Here is a 17304-nt window from a genome sequence, read left to right as displayed (position 1 = left end):
TGACTCAGAGTGCACCAGTTCTCAAAGGGGAAATTTATATGCTTTCCCTTTGGAAACGACATAGGGAAAAGTACCCATGGAGATTTGCACTTTCTGTGGATACTTTTTCCCTGAAACCAAGTGGTGAATCCTCCACGAACATAAAACTGCTTCTGAGCCTGCCTACTTTTCCCATGGATAAAAGTACACACACTGATTGTGTTTCTCCAAGGGCAAGCAGGATGGTAGTCCCCACACATGGGCGACATCATCAGATGGAGCACGGAAAACATTTGTCAAAGTTTCTAGAAACTTTGGCACATTGAGCATGCCACTAACCACGTGTCCACGCGGGGACCCTCTTCAGTCTCTTCCTTTCCGTGAAGCTCTCGCCTCGCGATTGTGGAGCTCGCACTTGTGTTTGTTTTTTTTTTGTCGCCAGTGGTATGTCAGGTCCCTCTTCGTTTCTTGGGGTTTTTTTCCCTACGGCCTTGGTAAGTTTCTTCTGTTCCTGCGGTCGATCACTGATGGTGTTGCCCACTGGTGGTTGCCAGCCATCGCCCGCACACTGTTCTTTTTGCCATGGCATCATACGACTTTCTCCGGGGCCCCCTGACCATTATGGACTGTAATGGTCTGTAATGGACCATATATGTTCATTACAGACTACCACGAGGTCTGTCTTCTGCCTGGGGGCATCACACGATGTTCGTGGATGCAATCTTTGTGCCCAGATGACCCCCAAGTGTAGTCTGGATAAGATGGTGAAGCTGTTTGGCTCTTAAAAAAAAAAAAAAAAAAAAAATCGGATCCATCAACAGTGACTGGGACTTCTACCCTGCTGGAGAAGGACGTTCTAGCCTGAACCCCCTCGGGGGTCACTTCTGCTGCCGTTTCTCAGTCCCGAGATGGCGGGGGACCGAGCACGTTCTATGTCTTCCGTTCTAGATCGAGCTGTTTTCCGTCACATCGGTTCCAGGTAAAGACCGAAGTGAGCATCAGAGAAGTTGAAACATCGCCACTGCTCATCTTCCTACACGTTGGACCACAGGCAGGCATCGACCACATCTGTGCTTCCCCCGAAACACTCTTGGGCGGAGGAAGCGACTCCGTCCAGTTGTTCTGAGGACTCTGTGGCCTCCACCAGTGCTGGTGGGAGGGTTCAGTGTCCCCCATGACTCTGGGAACGCTCAGGTTCTGCTGCCATTTCCTCCTCAAGCTGTTTTATCCTCAAGCAGCTTTTGAGGAGGAGTTGGAGAGGCTCTTGCAGTTGGCCGGGCCCTACAGGGCATCAAGCCTTCGGTTCCACTGGGACTGCCACTGCTGCAGGAGCAGACTCCAGTGGTGCTTGCGCCTCTCCTGGAGCAGCTGGATATGCTGCTCGGTGTATTGTTGATGCAACTGGCTCCAATATTTTCAAGCCCCTTCGTGGCCGAAGGGAGCATTGCTGCTGCCACCACCAGTTCCCATTCTGGTGAGCGATTCATCAGGCGAGGAAGGGCCATTGATCGGCAACTCCTCGCTTGTGCACGTCACCCCACCACTGTATACTCTGGAGGAGAGGAGGAGCAGTGGTGATGATGATACAGATCTTCAGATACTTGAAAGGTTTTAATGAGCCACGGGCGTCAACAAATCTTTTCCATTGGAAACAATTTAGTAGAATTAGGGATCATGATTTGAAACTCCAGGGAGGAATACTTAGAACCAATGTCAGGAAATATTTCTTCACTGAGAGGGTGGTGGATGCCTGGAATGCCCTTCCGGAGGAAGTGGTGAAGACTAAAACTGTGAAGGATTTCAAAGGGACATGGGTTAAACACTGTGGATCCCTAAAGGCTAGAGGATGGGAATAAATAAAGCTTCAGGGTAACCTGCATGGAGGGGAGGTTACTACCCTTAACAGAAACGTGGGGGTAACCTGTACGGAGCGGCAGTTACTACCTTGGGAAGCTTGCTGGGCATACTAGATGGACCACCTTGGTCTTTTTCTGCCGTCGTTACTATGTTACCCTCTGGCTCTCCTGGGGTCCTCAGGACCGATACCTTTTGTACCATCAGTACCCCCAGCACTTCCAAAGTAGATGGATCCATCAGCACTCATGTGGCCCCCGAGCTCTTCCGGTGCCCTCTGTTCCCTCTTTGATTCTGATGGGGCCTGCGCGGCCCCCTGGCTCGACGCTTAAGGCACAGTTGGGTGCTCGGCCATCTGTACCTCCAGACGTGCAAAGTGAAGTGGAGGCCCCTTATGACCCCTGGGAAGGGGAGGTATCCTTTTCCTCCAGTGAAGAATCTGAGGATTTGCCCTAAGAGGCCTCTCTGGATGAGTGTTGGAAATCTCCCCTGGAGGATCTCTCCTTCGCTGGGTTCGTTAAAGCCATGGCGGAATCTATGCCTTTCTAGCTATTAAAGGAGCAGGACTCTTGGTACAAGATGCTGGAGATCCTGCAATTCCTGGATGCTCTGAAGGAGATGGTGGTTGTCTCAGTTCATGACATCTTTAAAGAGCTGGTAGCCCAGCTCTGGGAACACCCCATCTCCATTCCTCCTGTGAATCGCAAAATGGACGCAGTTTATCTGGTCCAGCCTACCACCGGGTTCGAACGCCAACAGCTTCCTCACCAATCGGTGGTGGTGAAATTGGCCTTGAAGGCAAAGAGGCTTCGCACCCATGCCTCAGACCCCCCCCCCCCCCCCCAAGCTGTGAGCATAGAGCTCTGGGAACACCTCCCACAACAGGTTCAGGGGGAATTTCAGAGGGTAGTGTAGGAAGGCCTAGAATGTGATAAACACGAGGCCCGCTCTGCGTACAACGTGTTCGAAATAGCTGTGAGAATTGCCGCAGCAGGCATTGGGGCTCACAGTATGGCTTGGCTATGCATCTCTGATCTGCGCCTTGAGGTCCAGGACTGCTTGGCAGATTTGCCTTGTATGGCTGAAAACCTGTTTGGGGACAGGATTAAAGAGGCGGTGGCACAACTGAAAGACTATTATGAAACCCTTCAACAGTTGTCAGCCAGTACTTCAGACACCCAACCTTCCAGCAAGAAGCCCACTAGGCAGTATCCGTGGCGGCCCTTTTACCAGCCGCGCAAGTACTACCCACCAGTCTCTAGATCGAGGCCTCAATGGCCTCCAGCAAGATCAAGGATGTGGCAACCTCGTACGACCCTTCTGACTCCAGGCCCACCGCAGAATCATGTAGCCGGATTTTGACTGGTGGCCAGGGAGCGTGAGCCAGCCTCCCCTGCCCTGTGGTGTCGACGCCTCAGTGTGAGGGACTGTCTGCAATTATTCACAGACCGATCTTTGATTACATTGGACCTCTGGTCCTATCTATCGTGCACCAGGGGTACAGGTTGCATTTCCAACTAATTCCATCCCGTTCTCCTCCGTGTCCTTGGTGGAAAGAAGTAGGGAACCTACAGATACTTTGAGTAGAACTCTCTGCTCTCTTAATGGCTCGGACAGTCGAGCCAGTTCCAAGCCTGCGGGATGACTGGTTCTACTCCAGGTATTTCCTGATTCCCAAGAAAACTGGTGACCTTTGGCCCATTCTGGATCTGAAGGCGCTGAACTGGTTTCTGGTCAGAGAAAAGTTCAAAATGGTCTTGTTGGGCACCTTGATTCTCCTTTTCAAGGCATGAGACTGGCTGTGCTCCCTCAATCTCAGACACATATGCCCATTTCTCCGGCGGAATAAAAGTACTTACGATTCCTGGTAGAAGAGACACTACCAGTACTGGATGCTGCCCTTTGGCCTTGCATCTGTGCCCTGTGTTTTCACCAAATGCCTGACAGTAGTCTGGGCCTATCTTTGGAGGCGAGGGGTTCATGTCTTCCCTTATCTAGATGACTGGCTTATTAAGAGCATTTCCAGGCCAGGAGCACAGAGTGCCCAGCAAGTCACCATCTGAGTCTTGGAAAATCTGGATTTTCTGATAAACTATCTGAAATCCCATTTCCAGCCAGTGTTACAACTGGATTTTATTGAGACCTGGCTGGATACCGTCCAGAAGAAGGTTTTTCTACCTCGAGACAGGTCAGAGACTGTTGCTGTGCTTACTCGGGTAGGCTCCAGTTGCTCCCGTGTCTCAGTGCACCAGTTTCTCCGACTGTTGGGTCATATGGCAGCAACGGTGCATGCTACGCCGTTTACTCGGCTTCACATGCACAGGGCTCAGTGGACATTATGCTCCAGTGGTGTCAAGTCACCCAGGATCTACGGGCTCATGTCCTGATCACCACTCCCCTTCGGCAATCCCTTGTGTGATGGGCAAACCTATCAAATCTGGAAAAGGGGATGCTCTTCTGGAGCCCACAGCCCCAGTTTGTCCTCATCGCGGTGTTGCTTCCGTCGGTTGCAGATGGCTGCGACCGCTCTGCCTTACCTTTTTTCTTCCTTTTTCTCTTTCCTTGGGCAAGATGGCTGCCTCCTGTGCAGAGGGTCTCAGCGTCTTCAACCTAGCATGGGCGTTCCAGTCTGCCATGCTCACTCCCGTGGCCTCCTAGGGCATGAGCTTGCACATCTCTTACGCTCAAATACACATCATGGCAGGAACCTCGGGGGCGGCCCCACTGCATGACATCAATACCTCTGGGTATATCAAGCCTTTGCTTCACTACCACCTTTGAGTTAGCTACTCTGACCGCTCTAAGCTGCACGCTTAGACGCTGCTCTCACTCCAATGGCCTCGCTCCTCTAGAAGCTCTAGACACCCGCTCCTCGGGGGTCTCTCGCTTCCAACTACCCTTCGGGGCCTCTACTAACTAAATCAACCTTTCCTTGGGGGTCTTTCTCTCTCTTCTCCATTTCAGGATATCAGACTATCAGGTACTCTCTCCTCAAGGGCCTACCAGCCTATGTATCCTGCACCACTGACCTTTGGTCCCACCATTTCATCATCAGGAAGATGCCTACATTCCTGTGAGTACCTCTACGGTCCGGTGCTCCAGCTCCACCCACCAGCCACGGCGTTACCCGCACTGCAGGCTCCCACCTATCGTGAACATCTGGGTGAGATTATACATCTGAGCCTGTTGAACGTATTGGCACCTCGTGGATCTCAGTGCCTTACCTTCCTGCCTTCATCATCTATCTACAGCAGTACAATAAAAGCCCTCCATCCATACTGTGTCTATCTGCGTTTAGCCTATCGCTATGGTTTCCCACGGAGCCCCTCCCCGAGGGCGGAATAATCTCCTCAGCGACCAAGGGTCCACAATGCCACAAACACAGCATGCAGAGGTATCTCATGCAAGTTGGGGAGCCCATGTGGCAGGCCTTCACACTCAGGGTCTTTGGTCCATGCAGGAGAGACAGACCCAGAAAAACATCCTGGAATTATGGGTGATCTGGTACGCCCTGCAGGAGTTCAGAGAGCAACTGCTCAACAAAGTGGTCCTTATTCAGACCGACAATCAGGTGGCTATGTGGTATCTGAACAAGCAGGAACAGGGTCATACGCCCTGTCAGGAGGCAGTCCAGATCTGGTCGTGTGCCATTGAGAGCAGCATTCTCCTCCGGGCCGTGTATCTCCCTGGGGCAGACAATGTCCTCACGGACTCCTTGAGCCAGGCCTTCCGACCTTGCGAGTGGAGTCTCAATCTAGAGGTAGCAAACTGCATATTTCTTTTGTGGGGAACCCCAGTCATGGACCTCTTTGCTTCCCCAGAGAACAAGAAAGTGAATTGCTTCTGCTCCCTGGGCAGGACGAGCAGAGGATCTGTGTCGGATGCCTTTTTACTTCACTGGGGCACCAAGCTGCTATACGCTTACCTTCCCTTTCCGCTCATCTCAAAAACACTCCAAAAGTTCCAACAGGACCGGGGTACCATGATCCTGGTCGCACCCATTATGTTGCCCTCCCTTTTTTTCAGGACTGCACTCTCACCAGAGGAAATGGGCACTGCACACTCTAGATTGTAAAAGGGCTCTGGCCATTTACTTGGAACGGAAGGCACCTCACTGCCTGTTCATTCAGCTTTTTGTCATCTTTGACAAAATCAGATTGGGGATTGCAGTATCTAAGCAACCTTAACCCATTTGGCTTGCAGACTGTATTTCCTTCTGCTACGCTCAAGCGGGCTTACAGCTTGAAGGGCACATCAAGGCTCATTCCGTTCCATCTATGTCAGTTCTGGTGGCTCACTTGCGTGCTGTCCCTATTCACGAGATTTGCAGAGTGGTGATCCGAAATTCCCACCACACTTTTGCCTCGCATTATTGCCTGGATAAGGAAGGCCGACGGGACAGTGAATCCACTGTAGTCTTTCAGCCATGAAATCAAACTCTCCCTCCATGGGCCCTATCCCTGGATGTAGGCCTGCACAGCTCTAGTTGCTGTGCATGTTGGCACCTTTTCTATGCTGCACCTGTTGGGAATGGCCTGGAGCTACATAATCCACCCATGTGTGAGAACTACCATCCTGCTTGTCCTTGGAGAAAGCAGAGTCACTTATCTGTAACAGGTGTTCTCCAAGGACAGCAGGATGTTAGTCTTCACGAAATCCACTCACTACCCCGCAGAGTTAGGTTTCTTTCAGTTTATTTTATTTTTTGCAAACTCTGTTATAAGACTGAAGAGAGACCCCGTGTGGTTAGTGGCATTCTGGGCAAGCTGTGTGCCAGTCAAAGTTTTCTGTTCCGGCCTCCATCTGATGTCACCCATGTGAGGGCTAACATCCAGGAGTCCTTGGAGAACACCTGTTAGAGGTAAGTAACTGTTTTTTTACCTAAGGAGAGGACAATTTTCAGGCAGCCTGTTTATCTTGGTAAATGAATTTCAAAATTTACACTGTAAATATATCTAGTATTGTTTCTATTTGTACTCCAGCAGACCTCAAACAGGCTGCATCTCAGTGACTTTGATCATCTTCTGCGAGAGTCTCAAAAAGAAGTGCTACGGTTACAGAGACAAATTGCAGTAAAATATCTGAAAGAGACCTTCCACATATCAAAAACTGGTTCAAGAGAATCTCTGCCAACTACTGTAGTGTGCGCATCTATCTCACAATCAAGCATACATAGAGAGGATGAAGCCATGACATCACCAAAGCCATCAATTGGAACCACTGTGAAAGTAAGATTTTGATAGCTTAAATTTTCAGTGAAGATTGTGCAGCTCTTTATATATTGTTTAGGTCTACTTTGGGAAAGAAATATCTAGATCAGTATTCAAAAACCTATGAGCGGGAAAGATAGCTGATTTAATTTACCTGGCTAACTTGCCCCTGATATTCACCTGGTAACTGTGTGCTCTGAATATACTGTGCTGAAGTTATCCAGATAGTTATCTAGGTAATTTTGCTGCTCACCAGTTTATGAACTATTGGCAAAAAAATAATGGCTAATCAAAGCTGATTTCCCCCGCCTTCAAAATGAAAATCATTTTGTATTCAAAGTGGTCTCCATCCCCCCCCCCCCCCCCCCAACTGATATCTTTAAAAGAATTTTGTCAGTGAAGTGATCAGTCATTGCCTGAATGGAATGAAAAAAACTAATATTAAGTGCAGGTAGATTTCAGAGCTAATTGGCATTTAGGGTGAGGGCAGATAACCTCTACTATTCCTTTGTGACAGCTATGGCCATTTTTAGCAAAAAAAAATAAAAATATATATATATATATATTTTTTTTTTTTGGAGAGCCATGGAATGGAGGAGTTCCTTAGCATCCAGTTAGATGAATCCAGAACAAGTGAATTATGCACCTCTACCAGCAAATGGAGACAGAGCAAATTGATGTCACAATATTTATATCCCTGCAGTGACAGCCTGCCAGTATTCTGTCTCCAGCAGATTGTGAACATGTATATCCCTACTGGGGATTGCTTCATTTTGAGAAAGGAGAATTAAGGAAATAAATTTGCCCTGCTCTCCTGCAGAGTTTCCAAATGGTCCCTCCCACAGTTGAGAATTCCAAAGGTGATTTCCTTGGGGTCTCTGAGTGCTTTGGTCTGGTAACTGGTTTCAGTTGGCGTGGACTTAGCTGCTTAGGCAGCTGGTGCAGAAAGGCAGCTGGCGCAGGAAGCCAGCGTGGCGGTGACGGCACTTGACTACCCTGCCCCTCCCCCCCAGCTGGAAAACGTTTCTGTACTTGGCATGTTAAGGCTGAGCTCCGGTAAGTTTAAAAAAAAAATGCAGAGACTTAAAAGGAGGCTTTTGTTGCATAGGGCTTACTCCTTACCCCGGTCTCCGTGCTTGGCATGCGGTATTGACCGCTCCGTGCGAGATTGAGGTCATTTTGGCAGCCTCCTTGTCCTAGCCTTTCTCGCATGCTGCTTGGTATGCCACAGCATTTCATGTGCTTTCTCAGGCTGCCCTCTACAGGATTGTTGGTTTGGCATGTTCGTCCAGCTGTGTGTCCAAGCTGTGTGCCCGATTTTTGGATGCATAGTTGGGCCTTATTGTCTGTGCGTCCCAGTTGAGCGGTACCATAGTCACCACACACCTGTGCGCACAAGTTGTACTGTGCGCTTAAATATTTTTTGGGATACTTACCTTTGGGACGTCTAAGTCTGGGACACCTAATTAAGAAAAACAACAAAAAAACCCCCAGTTAGATGCACGCCTCTGTCTGCCGCTCAGCACACTGTTGGCCATAATAGCGCTTATACCTAAGAAGCCTAAGCACCTTTCTCTTTGCACTGCCTGTCATATTAGGGCGTCTCAGCCAGGAGTGCCCGCTAACTTGTACCAGCACTATTTGTAGGCTCAGGGAGAATTATCTTCCTCTGATTTCACTAAACCTGGTTCTACTCAGCTGGATGTAGGTCTGGGTAAAGACAACTCAGGTGGGGCGTCTGAATTTGCAACTCCCCTAACAGGTTCCTCAGCAGGGGATGGTAGCTCAGTTGAATATGCCTCAGGTGCCTCCTGGTTTTTGGATACTTATACTTTTTCATGGGTAGAATTTTTCCAGGGGTTGCAATCTTTTCTTCAGTCGCAGTCTTTAACCCTGTCAAATGCTCTCAGAGCAAAGGCGCAGGTAGGAACCTTGCCTGGACCTCCTGATAGAGATCCAGATGGCACAGATGATGACGCTAATCCTGACTCTCTTGAGGATGTAATTCCTCCAAGATTAGAACCATATACAACTGTGCTATGGTTCTTTCATAAAGATGAACTGCCAGCTCGGATCTCCCAGATCTTGGAAATGCTCAGGGTTCCTGGGGCATATTCCGGGTCTGAGCCGAAAAGAAATCCCATTTTGGTTTCCTTGCGTGTAAAGCCTCTTGTTTTTTCCCATGATGGAGGCCATTCAAGAATTGATTGATCTTGAGTGGGGCGCTGCAAAGGCTAACTTCAAAGGGGGTTGGGTTTTGGAAGGCCTGTACCCTCTGGATCCAGTGGTAAGAGAATGTTTGTTTTCCGAAGGGAGATGCACTTGCGTGTGCGGTCTGTAAGATGACCATTATTCCTGTGGAAGGAGTAGCCCTGAAGGATGCTAATGATACAAAGATTGAGTCTATCCTTAAGCAAGCATTTGAAATAGTGGCAATGACCTTGCACATCGCTTTTTATTTATTTTTATTTTATTTAAAAATGTTTGTATACCGCTTTTACAATCGGGAGATTAATCAAAATGGTTAACAAAAATAAAACATACATAATCTAGAGATGAAAAACTTAAAAATTTAACAGTAAAAACAAATATGGTAATATAAAACATTAAAACAAAGTTACAAGAATGCTAAACAATAGTGCCTTCTAAAAAAAATGTAATATGAGAGGAGAGTAGTTAAAGATGGATGAGTGTCAGTTGATTAATAGGGAAGAGAAAAACTTGGTTATGGTTGGGTGCTGATCAAAGAGTTAAATGCTTTCTGGAATAGGTGAGTTTTTAATGCTTTCTTAAATTGTTGAGATGAAGGTAGGAGATGTAAAGAATCAGGCAAAGAGTTCCACAAGATAGGCCCAGCTACCGAAAAAAGATCTTCTACGAGTTATTTCCAGTCTCGCAAGTTTGACTGAGGGTACTTCTTGTTGTTGCTTAGTGGCTTGCTCTTGTTTGCTTTCTCTCCCAGGAGGTTGACTCTGGGGTAAGCTTCAGGGTGGTTATGGAACCTAGCCACTGCTTTCTTGGCAGTTACAGGCTGTGATTTGGTATGCACTTTAGCCAGAGGGGTGGCTTCTATAGTAGTGGCCAGAAGTCAGTTATGGTTGAGAAATTGGTTGGCCATTGTGACCTCTAAGGCTAACCTCACCACATTGCCCTCTATTGGCTTGCTTTTATTTGGGAGCGAGTTGGAGAAACTGGCCAGTAAGTGAGGTGAATTCACAGTTCCTAGTTTGCAGGAGGATAAGGAGGAGGCGCAGCCCTCCTTTAATATGAGAGGTCATGCTAGAGGATCCAGGCGTTTTCGTCCCTATGGAGGAGAGACTTTTCAGAGGACCCGACCTTTCAGTAGGTCTCAGTCCTTTCATCCCAGACAACCCAGAAGGGCTCAGGCTCGGGTAATGGAACCTTCCGAGCTTCCTAATGAAGGTTTGCTGACCCATCCCCAGGATCAGGAGATAGGGGGATGCCTCGCTCTCTTCTATCAGAAGTGGGTTGAAAATGACATCGTGTTGGTGGGTCCTGGAAGGTGATACAAGAAGGAAATGCGATGGAGTTTTGCAGTGTTCCTTGAGACTTGTTAATGGAGTCTCCCTGCCACTCCCGCAGAAGAAGCTGGCAGTGAAGAGTACATTGGCAAGGCTCCTCAATCTGAGGATTGTTGTCCCAGTGCCCACGTCTCAAGAAAATACGGGGCGATATTCCATTTATTTCATCGTGCTAAAGAAGGATGGCTTTTTGTCCCATCTTGAACCTCAAAGGTGTCAACAGTCATCTGCGGTGAAAGCATTTTCACATGGAAACCTTGTGCTCGGTGATAATGGCCATGCAATCGGGGCAATTTCTGACCTCCATGGATCTGTCCGAAGCTTAACTTCACATTTCCTAGCGTGTAGCCAGATGGACTCAGGACCAATGGGTATTGTGCTCTCCTGATAGCAGATGGGAGACGGAGTCAGATTTCAAAGCTGACGTCAGCCTTACATATACCCGTGCAGCATGCTTAGCTCTTCAGTATTACTCCGTCTCCCATAGCAGATGCAGACACTATCCAAAAGAGAAACCTAACTGTCCCTCTCCAAGTCGAGACTTTCCTGAGGCTGCTGATGTTGCATTACGAAACAGGTTAGAGTGCATTCCACGAATGCGCAGGCAGATCATGGGTGGAGCTTCATCTCTTGTCACCAGCTGAAATTTGCTGAGTGGTGACTTGGTCATCTTTGCACATCTTCTCCAAGCATTACCGCTTGGATGCTAGTGCTAGGGAAAACATCTCATTTGCACAGGCGATATTGACTGGACCACTGGCAGCCTCCCACCCTTTTCAAGATTAGCTTTGGTACATCCCAACATCAACAAACTCCCAACCAGACAACTCCAAAGAAAACAGAGACACCATCCTATCAACTTAGGATGGACCAATAAAATCACACTCTACAACAGACATCAAAGAACTTTTTTTCCCTTATCTAACCCTTCCATTATCTCCCCAATGCTATCCAACTTTATCTTTAAATTGTATTTGTTAAGTCTCTGTCACTCTCCTAATGTAAACTGTTATGATGGCAAAACCGAATATACGGTATACAAAACATGTTAAAATAAATAAATAAATCCCTCTCGTTAGGATTGACCTGCTCAAATGCTAAGGAAGGAGAAATTACTTACCTTATTATTTCCTTTCCTTTAGTAAGGGTAGATCAATCCCAGAACCGTCCTTGGCTGCTGATGTTTGAATTTGTGGTTAGCCTTTCTTCGGGTGAGCTATGCAGGCTGTGATTCCTGCTTCTCTAGCTCTTAGTTTGCTAGATATGTTCCTTCTTTTGACTGAGCTCAGTGTTCTTGTTGGCTGAGAAACATGAATGGTTGCCTGTTGCTTATATTAAGTATAATCAGTTTTGTCCACTGTTTGGCTTTTCTAGAGAATACTGGCAGGCTGATGTTTGGGTGGTGGGACTATATGACTGTGACAGCTTTTGCTCCATCTGTTTGCTGGCAGAGATACATAATCCACTCGTTGGGATTGACCTACCTTTTCTAAAGGAAAAGAAATTATCAGGTAAGTAGTAACTTTTTTTTTTTTTTTTTTTGTGAAACAATGCGTTCCCCTTAGGTTATAAAGAATTTTTTTCTTTTTCTTCCCTGCACATATTTAACTCCTGAAGATTTCTTCACCCTTTGATTTCACCTTGTTGATTTTCCTCATTATGGCTAGGAAGCAAGCTAATGGTTTTGAGTGGTACCCAAAGCTCTCACAGATCTCATGCTTTTAGATTTATTTCCCAATTTTTCTATACCGCACATACAGCTAGCTGACCAGGGTAGTTTACAACACATTAAATAGCATAAAAATGTTATTGTTTGGGTGAATATATTGCCTTTAGTTCTTTCCTTTGTGAGGCTGAGTAGGCAAGGGATAAGTAGGGGTTAAAATTATAAAAGAAATGGAAGGGGTAGTGTCTTTACTATTAGTACCTTACAACCCCCTTCTTGGTTGTAGGAGAGAGAACTTGCCTTTGACTTGGTCCCTCCCCCTCTTCCTTCCTGGGTTGAGAGCCATGTGGTGGGGGAGAGCATGCTGTCAATGAAATGAACTGAAATAGGAGGCAGCAATATAATATGAGCTTTCAGGCTGGGAAAGTCACAAGGCTGGAAAGGTGATCAGACCCCTGCTGCGAAGATGATCAGTCCAGAATGTATTTTATGTAATAATCAGTAAGATTTTGTTAACGTAATGCAGATTCTGGCATTGATCTAGGTGATAAGTCTCATTGCCTTATACCTATTTAGTTGCAGTGACTGGCTGCTATAATGTTTATTATTGTCTTATGTTTTTATTGGTTTTGTATTTTTATAGTTTACATTGCCTTTTATCCCAGAACAAGCAGGATGCTAGTCCTCACATATGGGTGATATCATTGATGGAGCCCTATTGCGGAAAACTTTCTGTCAAAGTTTCTAGAAACTTTTGACTGGCCCTGTGAGGCCACTGAGCATGCCCAGCATGCCATGATATTCTCTGCCACAGGGGTCTCTCTTCAGTCTTCATTTTTCTGCGCTGCTGTAGGCATCGCGGAGCAGGAGCCTTTGTGAGTTTTCTCACAGTGTTTTCTCTGATTAAAAGTCACTTTTTTCTCATTTATATTCTCCCACACGGGACTCTCAGGTTTCCACCGGCTGGTGAGTAATCATTCTCGTTTTTACTCTGAGTAAAATGTTTTCCTCTCACACTTTCTCTTCATTTCATCAACTGCTGTCGATATTAAAATGGCTACGGGATTTAAAAAATGTCCCATCTGTAATTGGACAATGTCCATTACAGACCCACACCTTTAGTGTGTGCTTTGTTTGGGGGAAAAACAAGACGTAACAACCTACCCTAAAAGTGCAGAAATGACTGCGAAGGGAAGAAAGGCCTGCCAAGAGAAGATGGAGCATTTATTCCATCTACAACTTCTGCCATCTCCCTCTACATAGACTAAATCGTCTCCGGCCGGAGTCTCAAAACGCATAATTTTGAAAAAACATCGTCCGGAAGGGTCGGGGGGCCATCCATTGCCAACGTCATCGATAGCATCGACGAAGTCAGAGATCGAACACTGCTCGAAGCACAGTCATTGGCATCGACGCACATCGACACCTGAGGCGCTTCTCTCCCTGGAGGAATCGACCGCGAAACGGCCAAGAATTCAGGAAATACCAGTACCTCCGCCGGGGCCTTCACCCCATGGAGATGCACCAATTGTCGAACCTCCACAGGGCTCTGTGGAAGGAACTTCAACACCTCCACCGCCACTGCATACAGCTGCTCTGCCTGCACCAGCTGTTACGCAGGAATTGTCGGATTTCATCTGTCAAGTGGTGCTCCAGGCCTTAAAAGAACAGATGTCGATTCCAGCACCTTCGCCGATGCCGGTGCCTTCATCGATGCCGGTGCCTGCACCGATGCTGGCACCACAACTTAAGTCTATGCCGAGATGACCATCGATACCAACACCGATTCCATCTTCGATACCAGACTCGATGCCATCGATGCCGATGTCACCTGGGGCTCCAGGGCATCCTGAAGTTGCGCTGTACCAACTTCTCATGAAGAGATCCATACGATACTTGGGATGATGGACATACCGACACTTCCTCTGAAGAATTTGTCAGATCCTTCCCCTCCAGACCAAAGGAAGAAATCTCCACTGGAGGATTTATCCTTTACGAATTTTGTTCAGGATATGGCGGACACCATACCCTTCACCTTGGTAACGGAGGAAGATTCTAGGCAGCAAACATTGGAGGTCCTCCAATTTGTGGATCCTCCAAAACAAGTGTTAGCCATACCTGTCTATGAAGTCCTCCTGGACTTACAGCATCTGCTCTGGGAGCACCCATGCTCAGTACCTGCTGTCAATAAAAGAATGGACACTACTTATTTGGTACAGTCTGTTCCTGGCTACCAAAAAGCACAGCTTCCACACCAATCAGTGGTTGAGGAATCCGCACAAAAGAAGTCAAAAAGGATAAGGCCACATTCCTCCACTCCCCCGGGAAAGGATCATAGATTCTTAGATTCCCTGGGAAGGAAATTTTTATCAAGGAGCCATGTTAAATACCAGAATTTCATCTTATTCAATTATACATGATTCAATATCAAATCTGTGGAAACAGATGCAAGAATTTTCCACATCATTACCGCAGCAATATCAAGAAGCAGCCCAAGCAATCATTCACAAAGGACTTGAAGCTGGCAAGCACGAAGTCCGAGCCACTTATGATGGATTTGAAACAGCCTCCAGAGTAGCGGCCTCTGGTATTAAGTGCAAGACATTGGGCATGGCTTAAGGCCTGAGGTCCAGGAAAAATTAGTGGACTTACCATGTCTTGGTGATAACCTTTTTGGTTCCAAAGTGCAAGATGCGGTAGCACAACTAAAAGAACACATAGAAACCCTGCGCTAACTTTCGTTAATTCCGCAGGATCCTGCTACACAGTCATCTCGCCGGCCTCCAAGAAAGGAATCCAGACAACCCTTCTATCGACAGAAGCGTTATTACCCTCCAGCATCAAGGGGCAGATCTATTAGGCCACAGCAAAGAGCTCAGCCCAGACAACCTAGGGCGACTAGGCCTCAACCTCCGCCGCAGACGGGACCGGCTGCAGGCTTTTGAGATTTTTCCCAGAAACCAAAGCCATCTCTTCAATCCTCAACCAGATCTTCCGGTAGGAGGCAGAGTATCCTCCTTCTATCACCATTGGTTACAAATAACAGACCAATGGGTACTTGCAATAATATCTCGAGGTTACCAACTCAATTTTCTCTCAACTCCAAGAGATTCTCCTCCGAGACCTCTTCCTCTAAGCAAAAATCACATAATCCAATTACAAGTAGAAATATCCACCTTTCTGAGAGCCAGAGCTGTAGAGCCAGTGCCCCAGACTCAGCAGGGCAGAAGATTCTATTCCCGTTATTTCCTCATTCCAAAGAAAACCGGAGGCCTACATCCCATCTTAGACCTCGGAAATCTCAACAAATTTCTGAAGAAAGAAAAGTTCAGGATGGCTTATTTAGGCACCATGCTTCCACTTCTTCAAACAAGAGATTGGCTTTGTTCTCTGGATCTTCAAGACGCTTATACTCACATTACAATATTCCCTCCTCATTGCAAGTATCTGTGCTTCATGGTGGGTCATCAACATTACCAGTACAGAGTACTACCACTCGGACTTGCCTCTGCTCCCAGAGTATTCACCAAGGGGTAGATTTTCAAACCGCGCGATTTGGCCTACTTTTGCTGGCGCATCAGGCGCAAGCAAAAGTACGCTGGATTTTAGTAGATACGCGTGGAGCCGCGCAAATCCGGGATCGGCGCGCACAAGGCTATGGATTCTGTGTAGCCGGCGCGCGCCGAGCCGCACAGCCTACCTCCATTCCCTCCCCTCACCTTCCCCTCCCTTCCCCTACCTAACCCACCCCGCCCGGCCCTGTCTAAACCCCATCCTTACCTTTGTCGGGGGATTTACGCCTCCCAGAGGGAGGCGTAAATCCCCGTGCGCCAGCGGGCCGCTAGAGCGCAGGGACGCGACCTGGGGGCGGGTCCGGAGGGCGCGGCCACGCCCCCAGACAGCCCCGGGCCGTAGCCACGCCCCGTGCCTGCCCCGGAACGCTCCCGACACGCCCCGAAAACGCTGTGCGCTTCGGCCCCACCCCCGACACGCCCCCCCGACACGCCCCCCTCCGAAAACCCCGGGACTTACGCGAGTCCCGGGGCTCTGTGCGTGCCGGTAGGCCTATGTAAAATAGGCTCACCGGCGAGCAGGGCTCTTAAAATCCGCCCCCAAATGTCTGGCAGTAATAGCAGCACACTTGAAAAAGGAAAGTGTCCATGTCTTTCCCTATTTAGACGACTGGCTCATCAGAAGTCAATCTCAACAAGGAGCTTTGACTTCTCTCAGTCGAACCATTACTCTACTTCATTCCATGGACTTTCTCATCAATTATCAAAAGTCCCATCTCATCCCGTCTCACCTGCTTCAATTCATAGGAGCAGAATTGAACACCATACTTTCAAAAGCTTTTCTACCTGGGGATCGGGCAGACACACTTTCCTTATTGGCAAACTCGCTTCACTCAAAGAAACAAGCAACAGCTCATCAGTTTCTAACCTTACTAGGCCACGTGGCCTCCAGAGTTCGTCACTCCTATGGCAAGGTTAGCCATGAGGGTAATTCAATGGATCCAAGCCATTCAACCACTCTCCTCTCCAGTTCAGATAACCCACCAGCTTCGTTCATCTCTACTTTGGTGGGCGAACAGGGAAAACTTGCGCAAGTGCCTACCCTTCCAAAAACCAGTCCCACAGATAACTTTAACTACAGATGCATCCACCTTGGTTGGGGAGCTCACATAAACAATCTCCAGACCAAAGGTACTTGGACAAAACTCGAAGCAACATTTCAAATCAATTTCCTAGAACTTCGAGCTCTACGTTATGCGCTGCATGCATTCAAGGACTGTCTTTCCCACAAAACTGTTCAGATCCAAACGGACAACACAATAGCCATGTGGTACATAAACAGGGAGGTACGGACTCATATCTCCTTTGTCAAGAGGCTGCACAGATTTGGGACTTGGCCCTGACACACTCAGTGTTTCTCCAGGCCACTTATCTAGCAGGCATTCAAAACGTAGTGGCAGATAGACTCAGTTGTCAGTTCCAACCATATAAATGGTCCCTGGATCCCTTAGTAGCGACCAAGATATTTCAACGTTGGGGAC

The 17304-nt window shown here is 47.7% G+C and overlaps 1 protein-coding gene across 1 annotated transcript in view; it reads left to right on the top strand.

Annotated features, from left to right (window-relative positions):
• Window positions 1-17304, top strand: part of TSPOAP1 (TSPO associated protein 1) — a 1024985-nt gene that overhangs the window by 209922 nt on the left and 797759 nt on the right. Inside the window, exon 7 of the mRNA XM_029613537.1 lies at window positions 6816-7061. Within this exon, the coding sequence (XP_029469397.1) occupies window positions 6816-7061 (246 nt within the window). The remainder of the gene's footprint in view (window positions 1-6815; window positions 7062-17304) is intronic.

Source organism: Rhinatrema bivittatum, chromosome 8 (genome assembly GCF_901001135.1).
Source record: "Rhinatrema bivittatum chromosome 8, aRhiBiv1.1, whole genome shotgun sequence".
Taxonomy (NCBI): Eukaryota; Metazoa; Chordata; class Amphibia; order Gymnophiona; family Rhinatrematidae; genus Rhinatrema; species Rhinatrema bivittatum.
The sequence above is the reverse complement of the archived record's forward strand: the minus strand, read 5'-3'. Positions and strand labels throughout refer to the sequence as shown.